At 36.8% G+C, this 20,896-nt stretch overlaps 2 protein-coding genes and 1 long non-coding RNA gene across 4 annotated transcripts in view; 2 read left to right on the top strand and 1 right to left on the bottom strand.

Moving 5' to 3' along the window:
• Positions 1–2,038: 2,038 nt before the first annotated feature.
• Positions 2,039–5,869, bottom strand: LOC117416896 (uncharacterized). Its single transcript, XR_009330767.1, has 2 exons — positions 5,743–5,869; positions 2,039–5,505 (listed from the first exon to the last, which is right to left on the bottom strand). It is a non-coding gene; the product is annotated as an uncharacterized LOC117416896 (long non-coding RNA).
• Positions 5,870–9,308: 3,439 nt separating this feature from the next.
• On the top strand, positions 9,309–18,714 carry ak4 (adenylate kinase 4). The gene is made up of 6 exons (XM_034028378.3): positions 9,309–9,584; positions 10,203–10,365; positions 13,197–13,316; positions 14,219–14,391; positions 15,089–15,207; positions 16,742–18,714. The coding sequence occupies exons 2-6, from the start codon at positions 10,221–10,223 to the stop codon at positions 16,878–16,880; spliced, it is 696 nt and encodes a 231-aa protein (XP_033884269.1). The 5' UTR covers positions 9,309–9,584; positions 10,203–10,220; the 3' UTR covers positions 16,881–18,714.
• Positions 18,715–20,059: 1,345 nt separating this feature from the next.
• The window catches only part of LOC117416899 (putative tyrosine-protein phosphatase auxilin), a 28,224-nt gene continuing 27,387 nt past the window's right edge, over positions 20,060–20,896 (top strand). Inside the window, exon 1 of one of the 2 annotated variants that reach the window (XM_059035097.1) lies at positions 20,060–20,080. The gene's annotated coding sequence lies outside the window, so the exon portion shown is untranslated. Of the gene's footprint in view, positions 20,081–20,185; positions 20,385–20,896 lie in introns of those variants that run through there. The other variant, XM_059035096.1, reaches the window with a different exon arrangement.

Here is a 20,896-nt window from a genome sequence, read left to right as displayed (position 1 = left end):
TAAAGGTTAGGGCCAAACAGCCCCTGAGGTAGATCTTATATTTGTCAAGCTCTGATTGAATTGTGCAGTTTGTTCAGTTAAGAGTCAAATCAGTTTATAAGAAGAACCTCAACTAAAATAAATAGGTGGGTTAGGTAAGGTAGAGTTGGTTTTATCAGCTAGTAAGTCAATCTGTACCATATCTGTACTGATCATCCAGTTAAGTCGGATGTGTTACATTAAGTTCCTTGCCTAAAAGTTTGACGCTTGGTCACCAGGTGGCACTGTGTTCTATGTAAAATGCCATTAGAATTGTTTTCTTCACATTTACAATAATTGCACTTATGCAGGCTGTTTCAAAGGCAGTTCTTGACAATTACTGATACAAACATCTTATATACTGTACTATATTACTATATTATTCTCTATTGTATAACTAAATGGGGGTCACAGTTAATTTACACCTTACATCATCGTTCAGGAGTATTCATTCATCAAGCTAACTTTATCCTAAACAGTCGTTTACCACAGATTAGAAGGTTGTGGTAGTTATTTCAGGGTACCACTGACATGCTTTGCCATTGTAGAATCACAGGTTGCATAAAGTGTTTCGCTACAGTGGAAATATAATACGAAAGAACCACAGTTACCGCAAAGTCTTGTTTCATGGAAACCCAAACCTAGCCAGACAAGATCATTTGTTAAATTTGACAGTTTCTTACACAAGACTCAAAATCGAAAGTTAGGAAACAGCCAATAGAGGGTAAATAAGAAGAGTTTGGTTTTGCTTTCTGATCTTGCGTATTAAAACCGTGTTGTTTGATATTAGTATTTCTGGACTCCCATTTTGCAGTTACTTGGCACTATTCCTTTCAGTGCAGTACATATGGCAAAACAACATTAACCAGCTATTTATTCAGTGAAATAAGAAATTAAGTTTACAATGTATATTTTAGTAAATGTTATTAACCAAAGCACACCTGCATTCCCAGTAGAGTGAAAACCAAAAAACTAACGTAAATGGGGAATAATACCCCGAAGAAAGTTTCTTCATCTTTCATCTGACACCTGTTCCTTTCATCCCATGTAAATGTGCTGTTCAGTTATCTCATTATCTCTATAGTCATTGGCTGGGAAAACCTCGTTTTTCATTTATGTAAAACCCACCAGTTAACCACAGGCAATACGCCTTGATACATGTTTTTGTTCCTTTCCGTAGACGTTGCAAAAGAGGGGAATTCGGCAGGAACCCAGCTGCAACACCAACAGGAAACTCAGTGTTACTGATGTAGTTTCAATGCTTTTCACAGCTACTGGTTACATTACAGAACAAATGAAAAGATAAAACAACTATACATTCAGCAGTGAATGTGAGACTGCAGAGTAGACACTGTAGCTGTTGATTTACTAGTAAGCTGGTGCATTAACAATCCCACCTCAGCCACAGACTCATTGTGTGACCCTGAGCAAGTCACTTAACCTCCTTGTGCTCCGTCTTTCGGGTGAGACGTAATTGTAAGCGACTCTGAAGCTGATGCATAGCTCACACACCCTAGTCTCTGTAAATCGCCTTGGATAAAGGCGTCTGCTAAATAAACAAATAATAATAATAACAATCACATAAATGAAAGCTGTAAAATATCTCTTTTTTAATACATTAGTACTGCCCATTATGAAAAATAGGTCATTTCCTTTATCTAAGCGGGGCTGGGACACGCTGGCCCTTCCTCACCAGGGCCAGGATTAAATCCAAATCACGGCAGCGCCATATCTGCTATAAAGAATAGCTATGGCACCGCCGTACATTTTGATTTAATTCAGGGCCGGGTCTTTGATCCAACCGTGTTCTTATCTGAGCCAACTAAACATCCACCCCCGTTTCGAAATCAGGCAACTAATTCATTATGCCTGATAAACCTGGTGTAGAACCAAGCGCCCGAAATACAGAAAGCAGAATCTGAAATCTGCCAGCTAGTCATTCTGTACACATACAGTGGCACCAAAAATAATCCAGACAGTAACAGCAATACGAGTAAATAACGTTCCCAGGAAACCGAAGTACCTATGATCTGCATCGAAATGTTTATTTAAACAGTCAGTTTAAGGGACATACAATGAAAGGTTAAATAATAGTATAATACAAGTCAAAGGGACATGTGAAACAAGCATAATTGCACAAATTGTGGTTATATGATCACTTTCTGATTTTATAAATAATAAAAGAGCTGCATTATTATGACATGTAGTGGGAATGTGAGTGTTTGGTTCTCCTTAGTTCAGTGGTTAATCTAATATGCACTTCATAATAAAGTCCATTAAAACGGGATAATGTGAGATTTACCAGGAGTTCCGATGTATAAAATATGCATTTCAGTGCATTACAATGATTATTTGGAGTTAGGAATGGAAGCAGATGAAAGTACAGTAATTGCCTACCAAACAAAATACATTAGTAATAAAAGTTACAATACAAAAATTACAGTGATATGTTTAATAAAATAAAAACATGATTTACAAAACGGTTTGCTTTCATTTCCTTTAGCTGCTCAGCACCTGACGAGTTTGGTTTCGCATTACGTCTCGTCTCCTGTGCCAAGAGGGCTGCCATCCTTCAGTTATCACAGTACTGTACTTTTAAGATGGACAGCATCAGCACTGAGATAACTGAGCCAGGGCAGCCTGTCACATCAAGTAGCCGCCCCTGCTGTCCAATGGGAACACTGTTCCATAGTCACCGTGACAACCCAAGAGAAACCAGATCCGTTCATTGCAGTCCTCCTGACACACATTCCGATTCTGAGTAGAACAACACACAGCATTTTAGTATAAAATAATGATAGTGCACTCTAAATACAAAATCAATATGTAACACAGCCTTACTGTGTGGCTAATATACATTGTGTAATAAATGTATTACCTATTGGTTGACAGTTCTACAGTACAGAATTGTGAATGTTGTGGCAATTCTTCTGCTGTACCACTGACTTGTCTAATTGAATTTGGAACAAAGATTTTGTCTGGTTATCATCTTAATGTGAGTGTGGAGTAGTGGTTAGAGCTCTGGACTCCTGACCGTAGGGTTGTGGGTTCAATCCCAGGTGGGGGGCACTGCTGATGTACCCTTGAGCAAGATACTTTACCAAGATTGCGCCAATAAAAACCCAACTGTATAAATGGGTAATTGTATGTAAAAATAATGTGATATCTTGTAACAATTTTAAGTCACCCTGGATAATGGCGTCTGCTAAGAAATAAATAATAATAATATTTATGAAATACACCAGAGGGCAGCAGAGAGCAACATCTTTATAATTTTCCATACAAACTGGCAAGAGCCATTACCAATAAATAATTGCTAATGACAAAGACAGTATTCTAAAAACAAACACAGCAGGGGAAATATGTAGGTGGATGAACGCCATGCCAACAACTGGAAAAATATGAACATTAGTTGAGTGCGTTAGACCTGACATTAGTATCTTAAGGGATCCTAAGTAACATTTCAAACAGAAATATTTTCGAAATGAAACAACCTGCATTTCAAAACAGCTTTGTATCACATGCTTTATATCTTTTATTTACAAACCGTGGTCACAAAAGGTAATGGACTTTTTAAAGGGAATATCTGTAGACTCAAACAAATCTTAATGTACTAAAAGCACCTACAAAGTTGATTCTGAGCATCCTGACTACTTCCTGGGCAGATGTTCTGTGTGGGATCTCACTAATTAACATCCTTACCATTAATCACATTGGGATACCCGGTTCGCTGGATACATCTTATTGCATTTCCAGTAGGTCCCTGCCTATGATTTACATGTACAATTAACCCCTAAGGGACAAATATTTATTTTAGTTTTGACAACAGAACCAGTTTAGTAGTTACTGGGATGATAACAAACTAAACTGATTCTTTTTGTTTCACTTTTTTTTTTTTTTTTTTTTTTTTTACAGTTTATTAATGTTTTCTTCAGTAAATAAGAATCATGGGTCTGATATAAATGTGTCTCCACACTAAACAAACTCTCCTTTGTACTGAAAGTTTAGCTTGGTAAAAACACATTATCACAGTTCAGTGAAAGGCACACATTGGGCTGGATTTATTTGTAATTTTTAAAGTACAAATTAGTAAGATACAACATTTCTTTGGGGAAAAAACATTTACAAAATGGTATAAACCAAGTAACATTTGCACATTTTCTGCAATTTTTTTTTTTTTTTTTTAATGTTAGAAACACTGAACTGAACCACGGTAACTTCTATTAAAACGTTAATGATCTTTAAAGTTATTAAATAGCTAACAGTTATTCCACACAACTAATTAATTCATAAATGTGATAATTAAAAAAAAATACAAATGTAATGATTTACTTTAGAAAACTTTTTTTTCTAAATTATTGTGAAAAAAAACCAAAAGTCTATTTTTAAAAACAACAGGTCAGGACAGTTCATTTTTCTCTTTTACATATGTGCCTTTAAAATTGGAACAAAATAAATGTTTTAAAAACAAGAATACATTAAAAAAAGTTATTGCATCTTGTTCTGTCTACTAAATTTGGCACAGTCAATAAGTAGAACTACTAGTTAAACATATTTTGCAAGTCAACATGCACATTAATTACACATTTAAATCATGCAATACACACTGCACACTATACTGTTATAATAAGTAGATCTCTGCAGTGTTTTGATAGTGAAAACCTGGGTATCCAGTTTTGGTAAGCTTTCTATTTAAAAAAAAAAAAACTACTACACTCCTGTCCTGTTCAGATACTTTTCTAGAACACACTGCTTATTTGTACATTGGAGAATATTTACTTAAATACAGTGTTTGTATCGTTTTGTTTTATTTATTTATTTATTTATTTTTCATTTTTATTGAATTGCCTCTGTATTTCTTTATTCTTTAGTGGCTTCTAGAACAAACCAGGGGGGCGTATTATCTATAGCATGATAGAATATACATACCAACAATGCGGATCTGTCTGAACCTGGCCCGAGACCACCCTGGACTCTGTAACCAGTATCCCAGTCCGAGTCTCCCTCCGCAGCCTCCTCCCCCCCAGGACTCCGCCCTCTTTGCTGGATCCTTCATGTAAACAACTCAATTTCTTATGTTTGCCATCACAGGACATTTTAAGCGTCAGCTGCCAAAAAAAAAAAAACAATAACAACTGCGCAATCATGAAAGCAAACGGGAAGCAGCACCACCAGCAAAAAAAATATACAGCTGTCCATTTGTACTACCGTTTATATTCGGTTTCATTGCTAAACTGCATAGTCCACACTTAACAAGTTATACAGTTAGGATACTGCAGTCTGTAAATACTAGCGTATACTGAAATTAAACATCTAGTCAGTGAGAAAAGGACGTTCACAGTAAAAAGCGGTATCCGTTTTAAATATTTGATCAAAACAGTAACCAATGTTATAATTAAGGATGATTAAATTAGACGCCTTGACTTACTATGTACGTGCGATCTGTCACGCTGTTTGTGGCGAATATAAATCATGCACTGATCGTGCCTGTAAAATACAAAATTAATGAGAAAAAAACCATAATAACACTATCCGTCATTATATAATTAAGAAGACAGGGCAAATGCTGCATTTAGAGATTTGATGTGTGCAGCCAAATTCTAACGCCCAGTACTGTGTTAACACACCCCCTTCGCAGCCAAAATGGTAAACAAACCCGTTAAAAACAAGTTCAAACCCGTTTCTATACATCTTTATGTATATCGTATTAGTACTGACACCCACCGTCTCAGAACCCCGCTTTCCCCCTCGGTTTTGCAGTTTCTTCCACGTGTTTGGACAAATATTTTCTAATGACGCAGCAACACCACTTGGAACAACGTGATTATCGCCATTTTTTGTTGTTATTGAAATCTAGCCTCGGAGCCATGTGACAACTATAAGAAGATGGAAAGAAAAAAACTTCCGGGTCTCATGACCTATTAAGAGAAAGAACACAGATTTATTTTTAGGACGCTAAAATACGCATTAAAAAAAAATGTTTGCGTGTAGGTGGCAATAACAAAAAACCTTACCGTATCAAGTGCTGACTACTGTACTATATTAAAAATAAATAAATAAATAAAAGGACATTTGTATTTATGGAATTAATAATTAAGTCAAACCACTGCTGGTATGTACCAGGTGGCTCTTCCCATACTGTATAATTAAAAAAAAAAAAAAAAAAAAAAACTTACAATTGAATTATGTTTCCCTGGTGGGCATTCACGAATCTGCCCCAGTTCTTCCAGAAACATTCTGCATTCGACAGTTTTGTTTTGAAGAACGCTACAGTTGGGTTAGTAACAATGTGCGGTATTTGGAGCAGTGAAAAGCAGGGAGGGGGGTGGCATTCTACGCGGCAGTAGATCCGTTGTGTGGCTGTAGAGATCAATGGGGCTTGTTTGAAAGCTTGTTACTTCAAATTGTAAACTACTCAATGTTTTCCAAAAAAAAAAGACCTGTTAAAGTTGCAAAACTGGACAGTCACCTGGACACTATTAAAATGTACCAGTAATAAGTGACACATTACTGTTAAAGTCCCAACCTGTCAGAAAGCTTGTTATGTTAAGCCTTCTTTAGCTATTGCCAGTTTTTAAACACTTGTCGCACACTGTCAGTGTTGAAACACACTGTCCTGTATTCTAAGATAAATTAAGTTGCATACATTTTCACATGGTGCTGTGCTATTCTGTGCAAATGTGTTTCATAAACCATTTAAATGCAGCTATATTCATAGTTTACTGATAAATATTAAAAACAAATGGTTGCATGTTTAACTATGTGTGGAAGAAACATGATTACGGTTTTTAAATATTCCCTTACAGAAATACATATATTTCTAATCTATCTATCTATCTATCTATCTATCTATCTATCTATCTATCTATCTATCTATCTATCTATTTCTGATATATTCGCCATTCACTATGATTATATATATATATATATATATATATATATATATATATATATATATACACACACTGTATATATATGAAAGAAATATTTTTTTTAAAGATGTACACAAAAAGTTTAAAAGATTATTATTATTTGTTTATTTAGCAGACGCCTTTATCCAAAGTGACTAGGGTGTGTGAACTATGCATCAGCTGCAGAGTTACTTACAATTACATCTCACCCGAAAGACAGAGCACAAGGAGGTTAAGTGACTTGCTCAGGGTCACACAATGAGTTAGTGGCTGAGAGGGGATTTGAAGTGGGAACCTCCTGGTTACAAGCCCTTTTCTTTAACCACTTGACCACACAGCCTCCTAAAAAATATTTTATTTTCAGGACGTTTCGGGCAAAAGCCCTTCTTCAGCTGTTTAGAAAGAAAAGTAAACTGCAGTAAACTTGAGTTCTAGAGACCGATCTGCTTGGATTGTGTTTTGCTCTTTGCACTCAGAAGGAAGAAACTAGTGATTTTGATAAGTACAATTGAATGATTGTTGCTGATGTAACTACATTAGCTGGTTGAAGGAATTCATTTTCTAAAGTATTCAGAGCTGTGGTTGATTGAAGTGAATTTAGATAACGTGTAAACTGGACCAGCTCTAGACCTGCAGGACAGTATAAATTGGCAAACAGTGTCTATTCTCCTATCCTCTCTTGCTGACCTGGGAATCTCTGGCACTGCTCTGGCCTGGTTCTCCTCCTACCTCTCTGACTGCAACTACCAGGTAACCTGGCGTGGCTCAACTTTCACACCTCACCCTCTCTCAACAGGAGTCCCCCAAGGATCAGTCTTGGGTCCTCTCCTGTTCTCCCTCTACACCCGCTTCCTGGGCCCCCTCATCGCATCCTATGGTTTCTCATACCATTTCTATACTGATGATGCTCAGATCTTCCTCTCCTCCACTACATTTAAGTGTCTAATTTAAATATTAACAACTTAAATATTTTATGTTAAATCAACTAGTGATTAACACCTACTTAAATCATTCAATTAAAACAAACATAAAGAAGTCAAGTTGTTTTTAAATGAACAATTTAATTATTGCCTACTTAAGTATATTCAACTTGATGTAAAAGTTGAGTTGAAATAAAGCAATTAAGTTAAACCAAGTTATGCAGAAGTCTACTTAATTTTTTTAGCTACTTAAAGGATCTAAGTTCCACTAACTGTACAAAACTAAATACTGGCAACTTAAAATAATTGCAAGTTACAAATAATAATAATAATAATAATAAAAACAAGTGTTACCTGTTGACAAAATGTATTTAAGTATTTCCAACAAGAAAAGTTTTTGAGTGTGCTGGATGGAGGCCTCCCCAAGATTCTTCCACACAAACCTGTCTGCTGCGTCCCTCCTCCACGTTGCTCCGGCGTGTTTCCTAATTTCATCTTGCCATCTTCCTGGAGGTCTTCTTCTTGGTCGCTTTATATCTCTTGGGATCCAGTCTAGTATCTCCTTGGTCCAGCAATGGTCTGTTCTTCTTACTACATGATATATGTACATGTGTATCATAGTGAAATATATAGTGCATATATATGTCAGTTTTGACACGGAGCCATTTAACCCCTTAAGGGATCAAGATAAACACATATATATATAAGAAAGCCTGTATCATACCAACTTAAAGATATACAAAAAATGTACATTAAATGTACGTTAAAATCAACAATTCTGGTAAGGGTACTTACTAATTTTGGCATTTTTGGCCATGGATATTAAGCGGTTGTTCAAACGGCATCTTCTTGGAATACTTTTGAGAGTGACTCAAGTATCACGAGGAGGAAACTGACCATTTGGATGACCCAACACCCGTGAGCACATTTTGAACCCCTGTTTCGTGCACCTCATTGCAAAAATAAGAAAGTTAGCACAATTGTATTGGTGGGATACAGATATCCCTTGCATCTTAAAGGGTTAATTATTCCCACGGTACATGCACACACAAGTAAAACATTCACCTAACATGTGAATCTTATGATGTATCGCTCCGATGCTATCCTAATGCCTCACAAGGAGTTAATAATTTGAGGTCGTTTTTTTTTTCAGGTAATGAAAGACAGCCTACCGATTAACTTGACAGTAACGTGCATATTTCATCAGCTTACATAATAGGTACTTGCCGCAAGCAGTAACTGCAGGAATGACATGTTTTAAACGTGATAACTGATGCACGCTGTTGTTATTATTTGCTGAACAGTATCAGTATATATATATATATATATATATATATATATATATATATATATATATATATATATATATATATATATATATATATATATATATATATATATTACACTAAGTTACTATACATAGTATCGCACTACAAAACCGAATGTTACCGAAAAACTACATATTCCAGAGTTCAGTCGCTGGTACAATTGTATCCATGCGCAGCAAAGGTTACATACTTGCACGATGATGTGTTAGTAAGGAGTCTTTCAGATGCGGAGGAGCAAGAAAACTGGTACCTTATTCGTTCGAGTTGGAAAGACACTGTCTTAAAGATACAGTAAGAGGAGCAATTTCGTCGCTGGGGAGTTTAATCTTTTACTTCTCGCTCTTAGTAATTTCCATTTGAATGGAACACGCCATTTTGCAGAAAAAAACCCCCACAAGGATTAAGAGGTAAGATTACTTTGTTTTCCCCCAGAAACAGACAATCATTTTAGCTGTGTAATGTTGAAAACTGGACGTGTTTAACTTAAAAAGTTTATTGGCAAAGGATTCAACTCCACTTTTGCACCATATAACCTTAGAAATTAATGTTTGCTACAATTGTAAAGTAAGTATAAACCTATGATAGCATCTGCACAAGTGTATTCCTTTATTTGACAACGTTACATAATGGTGTTTCTGTTTGCTGTAACTTATGTTGCATATTACATTTTAAGGTAAAGAATGCATTGGTTGTCTGAATACTTTTGTAAAAGAAAAATGCAAATACATAAACTAAAAATGATGTATTGTATTTTATCTTAATTGTATTAATACTTGTACTGTGATTCTTGTAAGTCGCCCTGGGTAAGGACGTCTGCTAAGAAATAAATAATAATAATAATAATAATAATAATAATAATAATAATAATAATAATAATAATAATAATTGTGCAGTTAATTAGCATAATTCTATGCATGTATAACTTGTTGCCAAAAAACACAAAATGCACCTCTTGACTCTCACTGCAATACCAACTTTCATTTATAGTGCTTTACAAAAAAAATATGTATTACATTTACAAATAGGTCATTTTGAAGAGCAGGATGGCAGATAAATTGTTCCGAGCTGTCATTTTGGGCCCCCCCGGCTCTGGGAAGGGGACCATCTCTCAAAGGATAGCCCAATGCTTCGGCCTGCAGCATCTGTCCAGCGGGGATTTCTTACGAGAAAACATCACAGCGAACACCGGTGGGTTTGCAGTCTGTGTGGCGCTAGCGCGTAAAATCACAGTTCTCATCGACTCTTAATAACATCATCACTGTACGTGTTTGGATGCACAGAGCTGGTTTACCAGGGAAGCAGAGGATTTAGCTAGCAGGTATCATTGTAATACATGTACTGTAAATGTTTACTGAACATATTTTCTTTCTCAGTAGCTTGGTGGCAGTTTTTTTAAAAAAATATATATTCTATATTCTATAGGTAGTGGACAAAAAAATTGAAAAACTTGGGTAAATGAGGGACACCAAGTATATTGAAAGCAAGGGCTTCCACACAGGTGTGGCTCATGCGTTAATTAAGCAAATAACATCCCAGCATGCTTAGGGTCATGCATAAAAATACTGGACAGCCCTGGTTGTCTATAATTATGGCTAGCATGGCTGCAAGAGGAGACCTCAGTGACTTTGAAAGAGGGGTGATTGTTGGGGCGCGCTTGGCAGGAGCTTCAGTGACCAAGACAGCTCAACTTGCTGATGTTTCATGAGCAACGGTGTCTAAGGTGATGTCGGCATGGAACTCCGAGGGAAAGACATCATCAGCAAAGGGCAACAGTGGGCGGAAGCGCATATTCCAGGATCGTGATATCCGTGCTTTAATTTGAAGTGCAAGTCAAAACAGGCGAGCAACTGCAGATCAGTTAACTGCAAATTTCAATCTGGGGAGCGAGCAGCCATCAAGAACGGTCCGCCGAGAACTCCACAGAGCGGGATACCATAGTGGCCCAACGCCCTATTAAGTGACTTTACATTGGTGTTTCCATTTTTTTGTCCACACTTGAAATGCATGACCTCATTCATTACAACTACCTCTGTGTGTGTGTATGTGTGTATATATATATATATATATATATAAATTATTGGTAGCAGTTGCATTGTATAGGTTTAACAGGACATGGTTGTGTTTTTTTTATACCAAGCTGAGGATTGTACCATACTATGCTTGCTATACTTCAAAAGGACTATGTTACAGAGGTCGTGGTTGCTGGGTTCCAGTTATATGATATTATAATTGCTATTTAGGAATAAGAGCACAGCCGAGGAATGTACACGGAATGTAAGCCTTACCTTAGGCTACAGTGCAGTGCCTGGTACTCCTCCTGCAGGTTTGGTTTTAGGCTGCACTAAACATACTGGAAGCAGAATAATTTTAATGTTAAAAGCAACATTTTTGTCAGTTTTACTAGCTTTCTTTAGTTTTGTATGTAATTAGACCCGGGGCTCGTTTTATGTATACCATTAAGATGTTGTATCGGACTAGGAGGACGTTTGGAGCGAGTTGCGTGTAAAATAAAACAAGTTGTTTATTATACAACAAATACGGACCACTGTCTGCCGTGAACCACGCCAAGTAAAATAAAATTCTCTCTCTCTCTCTCTCTCTGACTGATAGATTCTTTGTTTTATAAATCTTAGTAAAGGATTGTAAAAGTCTCTCTCTCTCTCTCTCTCTCTCTCTCTCTCTCTCTCTCTCTCTCTCTCTCTCTCTCTCTCTCTCTCTCTCTCTCTCTCTCTCTCTCTCTCTCTCTCACAGGGCTATTGTTATAAGAAAAATATGGTTTTAAATGGTACGTCCTAAATTCAAAGGAATAGGGTAACCATATTAAACTTGTAAAGACACCACCGACACATTCAAGCCATACTTATAAGAGTATAGGAAAACAATGTGCGCGGTAATCGAAAAAAATGCTGCCGTTGGTTTGCAAAGGATTTAAAACATGTTGTGTAACCTAAGACAGGCAAGCATTCATTACTTTCACAAAATAATGTGTTTTGTAAATGCATTATCTAAATGCATGTTATTAAATTACATACTTCCTTTTGTTCATATTACATCTGCTGGCTTTTACAGTGTATGTAAGATATACATAATTACAGGAAAGCATGTCGGAGACAAAAAGAAAATTCATACGATATGGGCCTTCTTTTAAGAGCCCACTATTAAACTATCGCATTAACCTGTCGTGTTCCATACCGACACATACTTACTTACCTGCCTGTCCTATATAAACAGGACAGGTGTATCACAGTTCAGCTGTGGTGATGCAACACGGATCAAGACGACAACTCCATCCGCGGTTTAAAATTCAAACCACGACTTCAGAGTAATGAGTTAACTACCTTGGTATCTGAACATATTACTACATGATTCAATCTGGTAGTCAGACAAGAAGCTCTGCTGCAGTCATATCTCTATTTGAAACATGGCTAATACTTGTGCAATCCAGTGTCACAGAATATTGATAAAACCAGGTTGAAATGTAGAAATAACAACAGCAAAAAAGATCACTTGATTTTTTGTATTTTGGGGTTGTGAATTCTGACTTTCCTTCACAGATTGAGGGTGACGGTTTCTACACAGCAACCATTGCTTGTCTTTTTTTATGTAGGGTTTGGGGCTTGCATGTTCCATATAATTTCAGGTATTGTAATTTGTCCTTCAGATTGCAATTTGACAGCCTTACCTTTCCATCCTCGTGTTGGCCCGATCCTGTTAATGTGATAGCGCACTGCACCACCCTTATGTGTTCACTAATCCCTTTTCAAAATGTCACTATCGCACACTATTTAGCGTGTGTGAATTGAGTATTAATGGGTATTGGGCACACCAAGAAGTTTTACAGCATCCAAGCTTTTATGCTTTATCAGTATGTTTGGTCAATGCATTCTCTATGATATCTGTTTAGAAATGACTGCCTTTTTGAATGCTTAGGCATGTTGCTTTCATAGGAACAACCTGTTCAGCTGTTTTTAGTCATCGTTGTTGCTATGTGTCTGACTCATTTGTTATTCCCTTTACAGAGGCAGGAGTATTGGCAAAGCGATACATAGAAAAGGGCCTTTTGGTGCCAGATCATGTTATAACACGTTTAATGTTAACCAGACTGGAGAAAATAACAAGACAAAGCTGGCTTCTGGATGGTAAGTAGGAGTACTTAGAAAGCAGTCCGTTTGATAGCACTCAATTCCATCTTCCCGTTGCCTCCATATTAATTATGACGGTGGCAGCTAATAATAGCTCAAAAGATCAGGCCTGTCATCTGCCTTGTTGATCTATTATTTAACAATTATTGTATTACACTGTTAAGAATTACAGGTGTAGACAGCAGTCTAGGTAAGCTGTGTAACTGCAGTTTTTATGCATTAAAACATCTGAAATACTCACTAAATCTAAATTTAATACGTAAAAATATGCATAACAATTTTGCTGCACAGTTTGTCAGCCTCCCCTAATGTGTGGTCATTCAGATTTTTGGAGTTTTTTCCAGAAACAGCCCATGTTTGATAAAGGACCTGTTAGTAAGCAAAAAAATGCGATAGAGCCTTTTACGAATTGGGTATTAGACAGGTAAGAAATGAAATGTTCAGGCAAAAAAGAACAGCCTCCTTTCTGTGTGTGTGTGTGCGTGTACTGTAACTGAAGAAGATGAAAACTTACACCACTGTTTATTAACAAGTTCAGAATGAATAGCATGCCAAGAAGGAAAGGGTTAGCTTCCGAATGAAACGCAACCACACACACTGTTTAATCTGCAGAGAAATAACCAAAGAATCCCTTCAGAACATTTCCAAAGCTGAATACACATATACCATTTATGCTGTCCCTCTGGTTGTTTTTATGGACTTATTTCATAATGTATTTATTTCTTTCAAATCGCAATATGCAAGTAACAACATGTGAAGTTCAATATTGTCTTGCTGTGACTGACCGGTGCAACTCTGTTTAAAAACGTACCCTGTATAGATACTGAAGTGCTGGGTAGAGGAAACCCTTGTATTAACCCGAAGCAGAGTCCCGTGAGCTTTTGTGTTTTATCGAGCAGGTTTTCCGCGCACACTCGTGCAGGCAGAAGCTCTGAACAGCACCTGTGACGTTGATGTTGTGATTAGTCTGAACGTTCCCTTTGAGACCCTGAAAGAAAGGCTGAGCACACGCTGGGTCCACCCCTCTAGTGGAAGAATGTACAACATGGAGTTCAACCCGCCGCACATACACGTAAGGCAGACTCCCCAGTACCATCTTGAGCTGTGTCCACTCTCCTCTATTTAACAAGGTCCACAAAGTCTACTAGATTGATTTAAAGAGTGGTGGAGAAAATAACTGTCCAGCCATTCTTTAGAATATGAATACAGGGCTTTATCAAGAGTATGCAAATCGGACGTCTAAATGTATGGCTCTTTAGTGTAACAATGTTTGTAAAAAAAAAAAAGTGTGTGTATATATATATATATATAATATGCAAAATGGCAGCGAGGGTTCCGTTTCGATGATTTTAATGATGGGGGGGGGGGGGGGGGGGGGGGGTATTTTTATTTGGCACCTGAACAGACCCCTGTATGTGTTTTTTTTTGTTGTTTTTTTTGTTTTTAAAGATTACAATACAGTGATTTGTTATGAGAATTTTTTATTGTAAATCCAATAGTAAATAATATACAAGTTAATGTGGAATAATATTTTCATATACACTATGCGCAGTACATTGAGGTCATGTTAATGGTGGGACTCTGCTCTTACCAGCTTTACAGCCTGAAATATTAGAAATAGTGGGAAAGTGTTGTACCCTCAGGGACGTTTCGGTGTTGAGGAGCTATTATTAAGGGTTGGAAATGGATTTGAAATCTTCACCTACCCATGTACTCTTCAGACATACAGTGCATATTGGGTTGAGCTGTTTCTGTCTCTTTCTGCATAGGGCATTGATGACGTCACTGGAGAGCCCCTAGTCCAGCATGAAGATGATAAACCGGATTTTGTTGCTGCACGGCTGAGAGAGTACAAGGGCATTGCAAAACCAGTCATAGATCTATACAAGTGAGTGCAATGGGCACATCTCTAATGTAAAGCTGTTGTGGTTTTTTTCACGTATATGGACCAGCATGACTTATTAACCTAAGACCATGTGTAAGGGGCACTGTTATATGATTCTGTACCCTGTCTGTGAGATGAGCTTAAAAGCTCTCAGACCATGAATGCAGATGAGCCCAGCTCTTTTGCATTGTGGTTAAAACGCTCGCTTGCAGTGTGTGGGTTTGCCTCCACCCTGTTACACATCTCTGCACTCCCTCTAGCAACAAACGGCAGATCTAACTTACAGAAATGTAAAATACACTTCTCCAGTTTCAGCTTTTCATAGCGCCTGCTTTTTCCTAATATTATTACTTGTGTAATATCATTTTGTGTTTGTTCAGTATGATTCTCTATTCGTACTCGTATGATATTAACTGCCTCTGTTACTGTTGATTTTCTCATAGTGCACCTAAAGGGGATGCCTTTTCTATTCCTGAAAGTCATACACAGGACAGCAGTGCACACTTTTCTATAAATGTCCTCACTCGCATCATGTTTCTTCTCTGATCTAAATGTCACTGGCAGAAGCAAGACCTTTACCTCTTTGATGCATTTTCTGTTTTTCTACAACTCCTCCCGTTTTAAAGTTCAAGACCTTTAAAACAATACCTTGATCTCCCTTCATGTGTAATGTTAGTCAGGCTTCACTAAACGGTAATGACAAACCTGCAAGAGGCACTACGTAGAATCCAGTTCATTCAAAATGTCATTGGTGCTCTCTTGTAGTTCTTGCAGTGTTTTATCAGCTCCATTGTGCATCTTTCCAGTGTGTGTCAATTATTCCAATGCCCTACACCCTGTAAGGTGTTAAAACGTGTTCACTTCTTATCCACAAAGACAGTGGACAGCATAATATCACCTTCGCGATGAAGGTCGTAACAAATGAATCAGATTACACCCGTGGGCAGCAGCTTGGCTTCTAAAGGGTTATCAGTACATTGGATAATTCTCTGCGGCGCCAAAGGTAACGCAGGTCCTGTTTTTAAAGACAACTTCAGAGGTATTTTTCATCACGTCGTTAAACATTAAATATGTAAAACATTACAACTAACAAAATGTTCCCCAAAAGTCTGTCTGTAACAGGTTAAAAGTCCACCTCAGTTGCCGTCTGTTACCTCTCCCTGATTTATTCATGCATTACGCCTGAAGTCCCATCTGGGGCGCCTTACTTTGATTTTGTGTGGTGATTTAATACACAGCATTCAGAAACTGTGGATTAGAGGAAACAATAAGGTCACTATATACACACGCACACACACACGTGCACGCACACACACACACAAACCACACAAAACTCTTACCTGATTGTGCTTAAACACTGTCGCTTGGACTTGGGGAGGAGATTTAGAAAGAAAACTGAGAATATGATGTGAATGAAAGAGTGGGATTAAAAATAATATCTAATACACTGTTCTTGACTGTCCTATTGTACTCTACTAATAACTGGCCTGGAATCATGCCCAGTCCTTTAAAAATATAGTGTTGTCTTTTCTCACAGGAAGGAAGGTGTTCTACACTCCGTTTCGGGAACAGAAACCAACAAGATCTGGCCCTATATTTATTCACTGCTGTGCACCAAGATCACTCCAGTGGACCCAGAAGAGTCACAGCACTCTCCTCCTCTCTACAGCCAATAGGGAGCAGATACAGATAAGGACAGGGCTGTATATAAAACTAAGTCTCCTATGACAGCCAATATCATAGACAAATCCAACATCTGTCTGGTAGATAAACAAATTACTATTTTTTTGTTGAACATCACTGTTAAATCTCCCTCTTTAAGCGTACAGTTGAAATGGACCTGTTACAGCCTTGTTTCCTGAAGTAATGGCAGTTTAAAAGAAACCAGTATTTTATGCAATTATGTATTGCTGTGGAATCTTATATTCCTCTTGCATTACTTTTAGAAAAACATGCATACATGCATGCATGCATACATGCATGCATACACACAACACTAGCTTTCTAAGAAATAAGATGTTTTGCAGAAGTTCTTGTTGAAGTAACGAACAAATGGTGAAAGTGACTTATATCTGCATTTTATTCTTTAACAAGACTTGTCAACAGTGCAGATGCATCTGCTATTGCTCAGCACGCAGCTACAGTGGATAGACTAGTTCATCCTTCAGGGGTTGGAGTTACTGCATTGTAATGTGTTAGCTTCATTTTCTCAAAATCACTTGCTAGATTTTCATAGACCACCCTCCTAGTCAGCTGATCCTAGGTTGTTCACTGACCTGTTTGATTCTTTGTTGCCACTTTCTATAATCAGATAAATATTCTAAAAGTGCTGAGTCACTGAGCAGCCGTTAATGTGGCATCGGTGTTATTAAAAATCTCACGTGTTTCAGACATCCTGTTTACAGGATACGCGTTTCATTACCTTTGCTGTCTCCAGTGTTGTCCGTATTGCAGCAACTGGGCAATACATTTCTCAACATTTACTCTGGAGCATTCGGCACAAAAAAAAAGGATTGCAGTGTATCCGAATCACTCTCTCTCCTGCAACAATGCCTGTTTCCTCTTCCCACAATACACTGCTCATTTATCTCTTTGTTGCAGGAGGGAGCATGAACTGGATACACCGCAATGTTTAGAAGTAAAAAAAAAAAAAAAAAAAAAACTTTCTTCCGGCAAACATTTCTGAGTAAAAGTTGAAAGAAACAAATCTCCTTTAGTTTATTTAACTAATATACAGAAAATGTCAAGTAACATGTTTCTTATAAACACTGCAGGGGGTTCTGGAGCTCTTTTAAGGGGATATTTATAACTGAATAATTGAAGCAAAATGCTGGATGGATGTCACTATTGACATCAGCAATGGCCATTTCTTCTAGTGACAGCTTGTCATGTTCATTGGTTTGTTTGACAGTGCCTCGACTCCGCAACACAAAATATAATATGCACAGTATGGGGGTAAGGTGTATGTGCCCCTATTCACATAGCATTAAATAGTCTTGTACTTAGTCCTAACACACTTAGTCTACAGTAAATTGTACTTGAGGTATAGTTGAAAGAAGTAAATGCAATATGTTTTTGATACATTTGGTATATATGTTTGTAAATATACTAAAGGATTGTATAACAAATGTTAGGGGAAATATAAATGTCAGTTTGTATAACTGTTTTAATTAACCAGTAGACCAAACTTATTAGTTAGACTTGACGACTTTAACTTTTCATAGCCATGTCTTAATTTGTGAATATGGGTCCAGTTTTATTTGAATTTGTGTGTATATTTTAGAATCAGTCTTTGTCTAGCAGAGTTATGATGTGTAATTTAGAAGCACAGTAGGATAGTTCATACTGCTCATTGGAAAAAGACAAAATGCAAATGATTAGTAAGCATTCAGGAAAGCAGGTCACACAAACTCTGCTAGATTATTTTAATTATGTCTGTAACAGTGTATCTCCTCAATTTGATATCTGTAATTATTAGTTTAAAATAAAACATTGCATACTGTTTCACAAGCTGTACAAATAATGCATGTGTTGCTGTTTGTTTATATAATCTGTTGTGCAATATATATATATATATATATATATATATATATATATATATATATATATATATATATATGTATTTTCTTCTGGCGTTGGTGGAGTCCTACTGATACAAAGGTGTAAAAATGAATACAATTATTTTCTCAAGATTTGTGATCGTGTGTGCTACTTTAAAACAAAAAACAAAGAAAAGGGTGTGTCAGGAACCATCTCAAGAGGATAACTGGAAATGTAAAATGACATTCTGAAAATAATTCTTGTGTATGCATTCCGTATCACAGCCATCACTCAAGGTCATGGAAATGAGCATGCAGTACAGAAGAATTTTAAAAACAGGAAATATCTGATACAGCTATATTAGTCCGCTGGAACACAACATGTTAGAAAATATTACTACAGAATGCTCGGGTATGTAGGCAAAAGTGTAGAGTACGAATCTAAGGAGGTTATGGGGAGGTTGTGTAATGCACAGGTGAGACTGAAGTGGGTTTTAATGTCAATTTGTGGGTCACTTGAGTAGTCTGGTTTTTTAAATGTAATTATTTAGCAGGCGCTTTTAACGTGTGTGTGTCAACAGAAAAAAGCGTACTTTCATAATAACGCTGCCGTCTACTGCCCTGCAGTTCATCTCTGTGGTAAGGATCAAGGTGCACATATTAACTAAAATGATTTTACAAATTATTTAGTTGAGAGCCATGTGGTTCATGCAGACCCAAGTGTTACTTAAAAAGCGTTATATCTGGTAAATCCAGTACCGATGTATTAGCTATGCATCTGTGTCTCCGTTCAGGAAATCAATCGCATGCAGGGCAATAAGTGGTCACTGGTTATTGGTGATTAGCTGGATGATTGCCTTTGTGTGAATCCAAGCAAAGCCATGTGGTTTTGTAGATGTTCTCAAGCTAGTTCCAGCTAGGGAAGCAACCAGACTCAAGAATATGATGATGTAACCCAAAGACATTTTGTTATTTTATAGTATGTAAGTATTTAGCATTTTTTATATTGGCATGGTAAATTACTATGCTTTACAATAATTCCATATGCTTTACTTGCCTGATCTTTACCACTCTTTAAATATATACATTTTTTATTAAAGCTACCTTTTGTATTTACCATGTTATATCACTGTTGTATTAGTCAATAATAATCATAATACTAGTTGTATTATGATTAATTTGTTTACAGAAAAACAAACTTAAACACAGAGAACAGTAAAATGGAGGATTCAATGGATGGATCAAATTGAACGTGAACAATACAAGCAGTTTTAGTAAGAGATGCATTTTATTTTCCAGGCCACAATCGGTCAAATGACAAGTCTGCAGTAATATGGGTAAGCAAACCTAATGTAGTTTTTATTCCCGTTCAAAGTCCGCGCCACGTTTTTCACCATATGTTTATGTCCTGCAGCAGTGATTCTTTCATGTGATGCTATAACCCTGCAAACATTCAGTACGCAATAGCCCACAATTATCATGCACCAGTGTTAGGATTGATGACACCGCAGACGTACCTCTTTGACCTATGACTGGCAGTGAATGACATATCAAGGGTCAGCATTTCTCAGATTTGCTGTTCTGCAGCTGAAGAAGGCAAATAAAAAAAAAACAGGAGAATGAAAACAATTGCACATAAAGGTATGGGAAACGCTTCTAGAATGCGTGTATACGGTGGCTGTTTTATGCTGATATGCTATAATAATACGGAGTAATGTATTACCGCTTTGGGTCAGCGATAGCTAAATATAAATATTATGGTAGTTAAGGGAGGTATTATGTTCCAAAAATAAATAAATACATGCAAATCACGGGCTTGTATTTTAAATTACAATGAAATGTGATTAATGTAATGGAATATAATAGTAATACTAGCTACGTTGTTGTACAGAATATATATATATATATATATATATATATATATATATATATATATATATATATATATATATATATATATATATATATATATATTCCTAAACACTGAGTTATGAGTTATGTCTTAGAGGGCAGCAATTTAATATTTTTTCTGATTTTACCAATGGGCCTTAAAATGAAAGGCGTGACTAAAAGAGTACAATGGCATGCTCACTCCAAGCCTGGATTATTTTGAACAATTTAAATGAAATGCTGACAGTGCTGAAATTTGGCGA

Source organism: Acipenser ruthenus, chromosome 12 (genome assembly GCF_902713425.1).
Source record: "Acipenser ruthenus chromosome 12, fAciRut3.2 maternal haplotype, whole genome shotgun sequence".
Taxonomy (NCBI): Eukaryota; Metazoa; Chordata; class Actinopteri; order Acipenseriformes; family Acipenseridae; genus Acipenser; species Acipenser ruthenus.
Note: the sequence above shows the minus strand (reverse complement) of the source record. Positions and strands in the feature narration are given on the sequence as shown.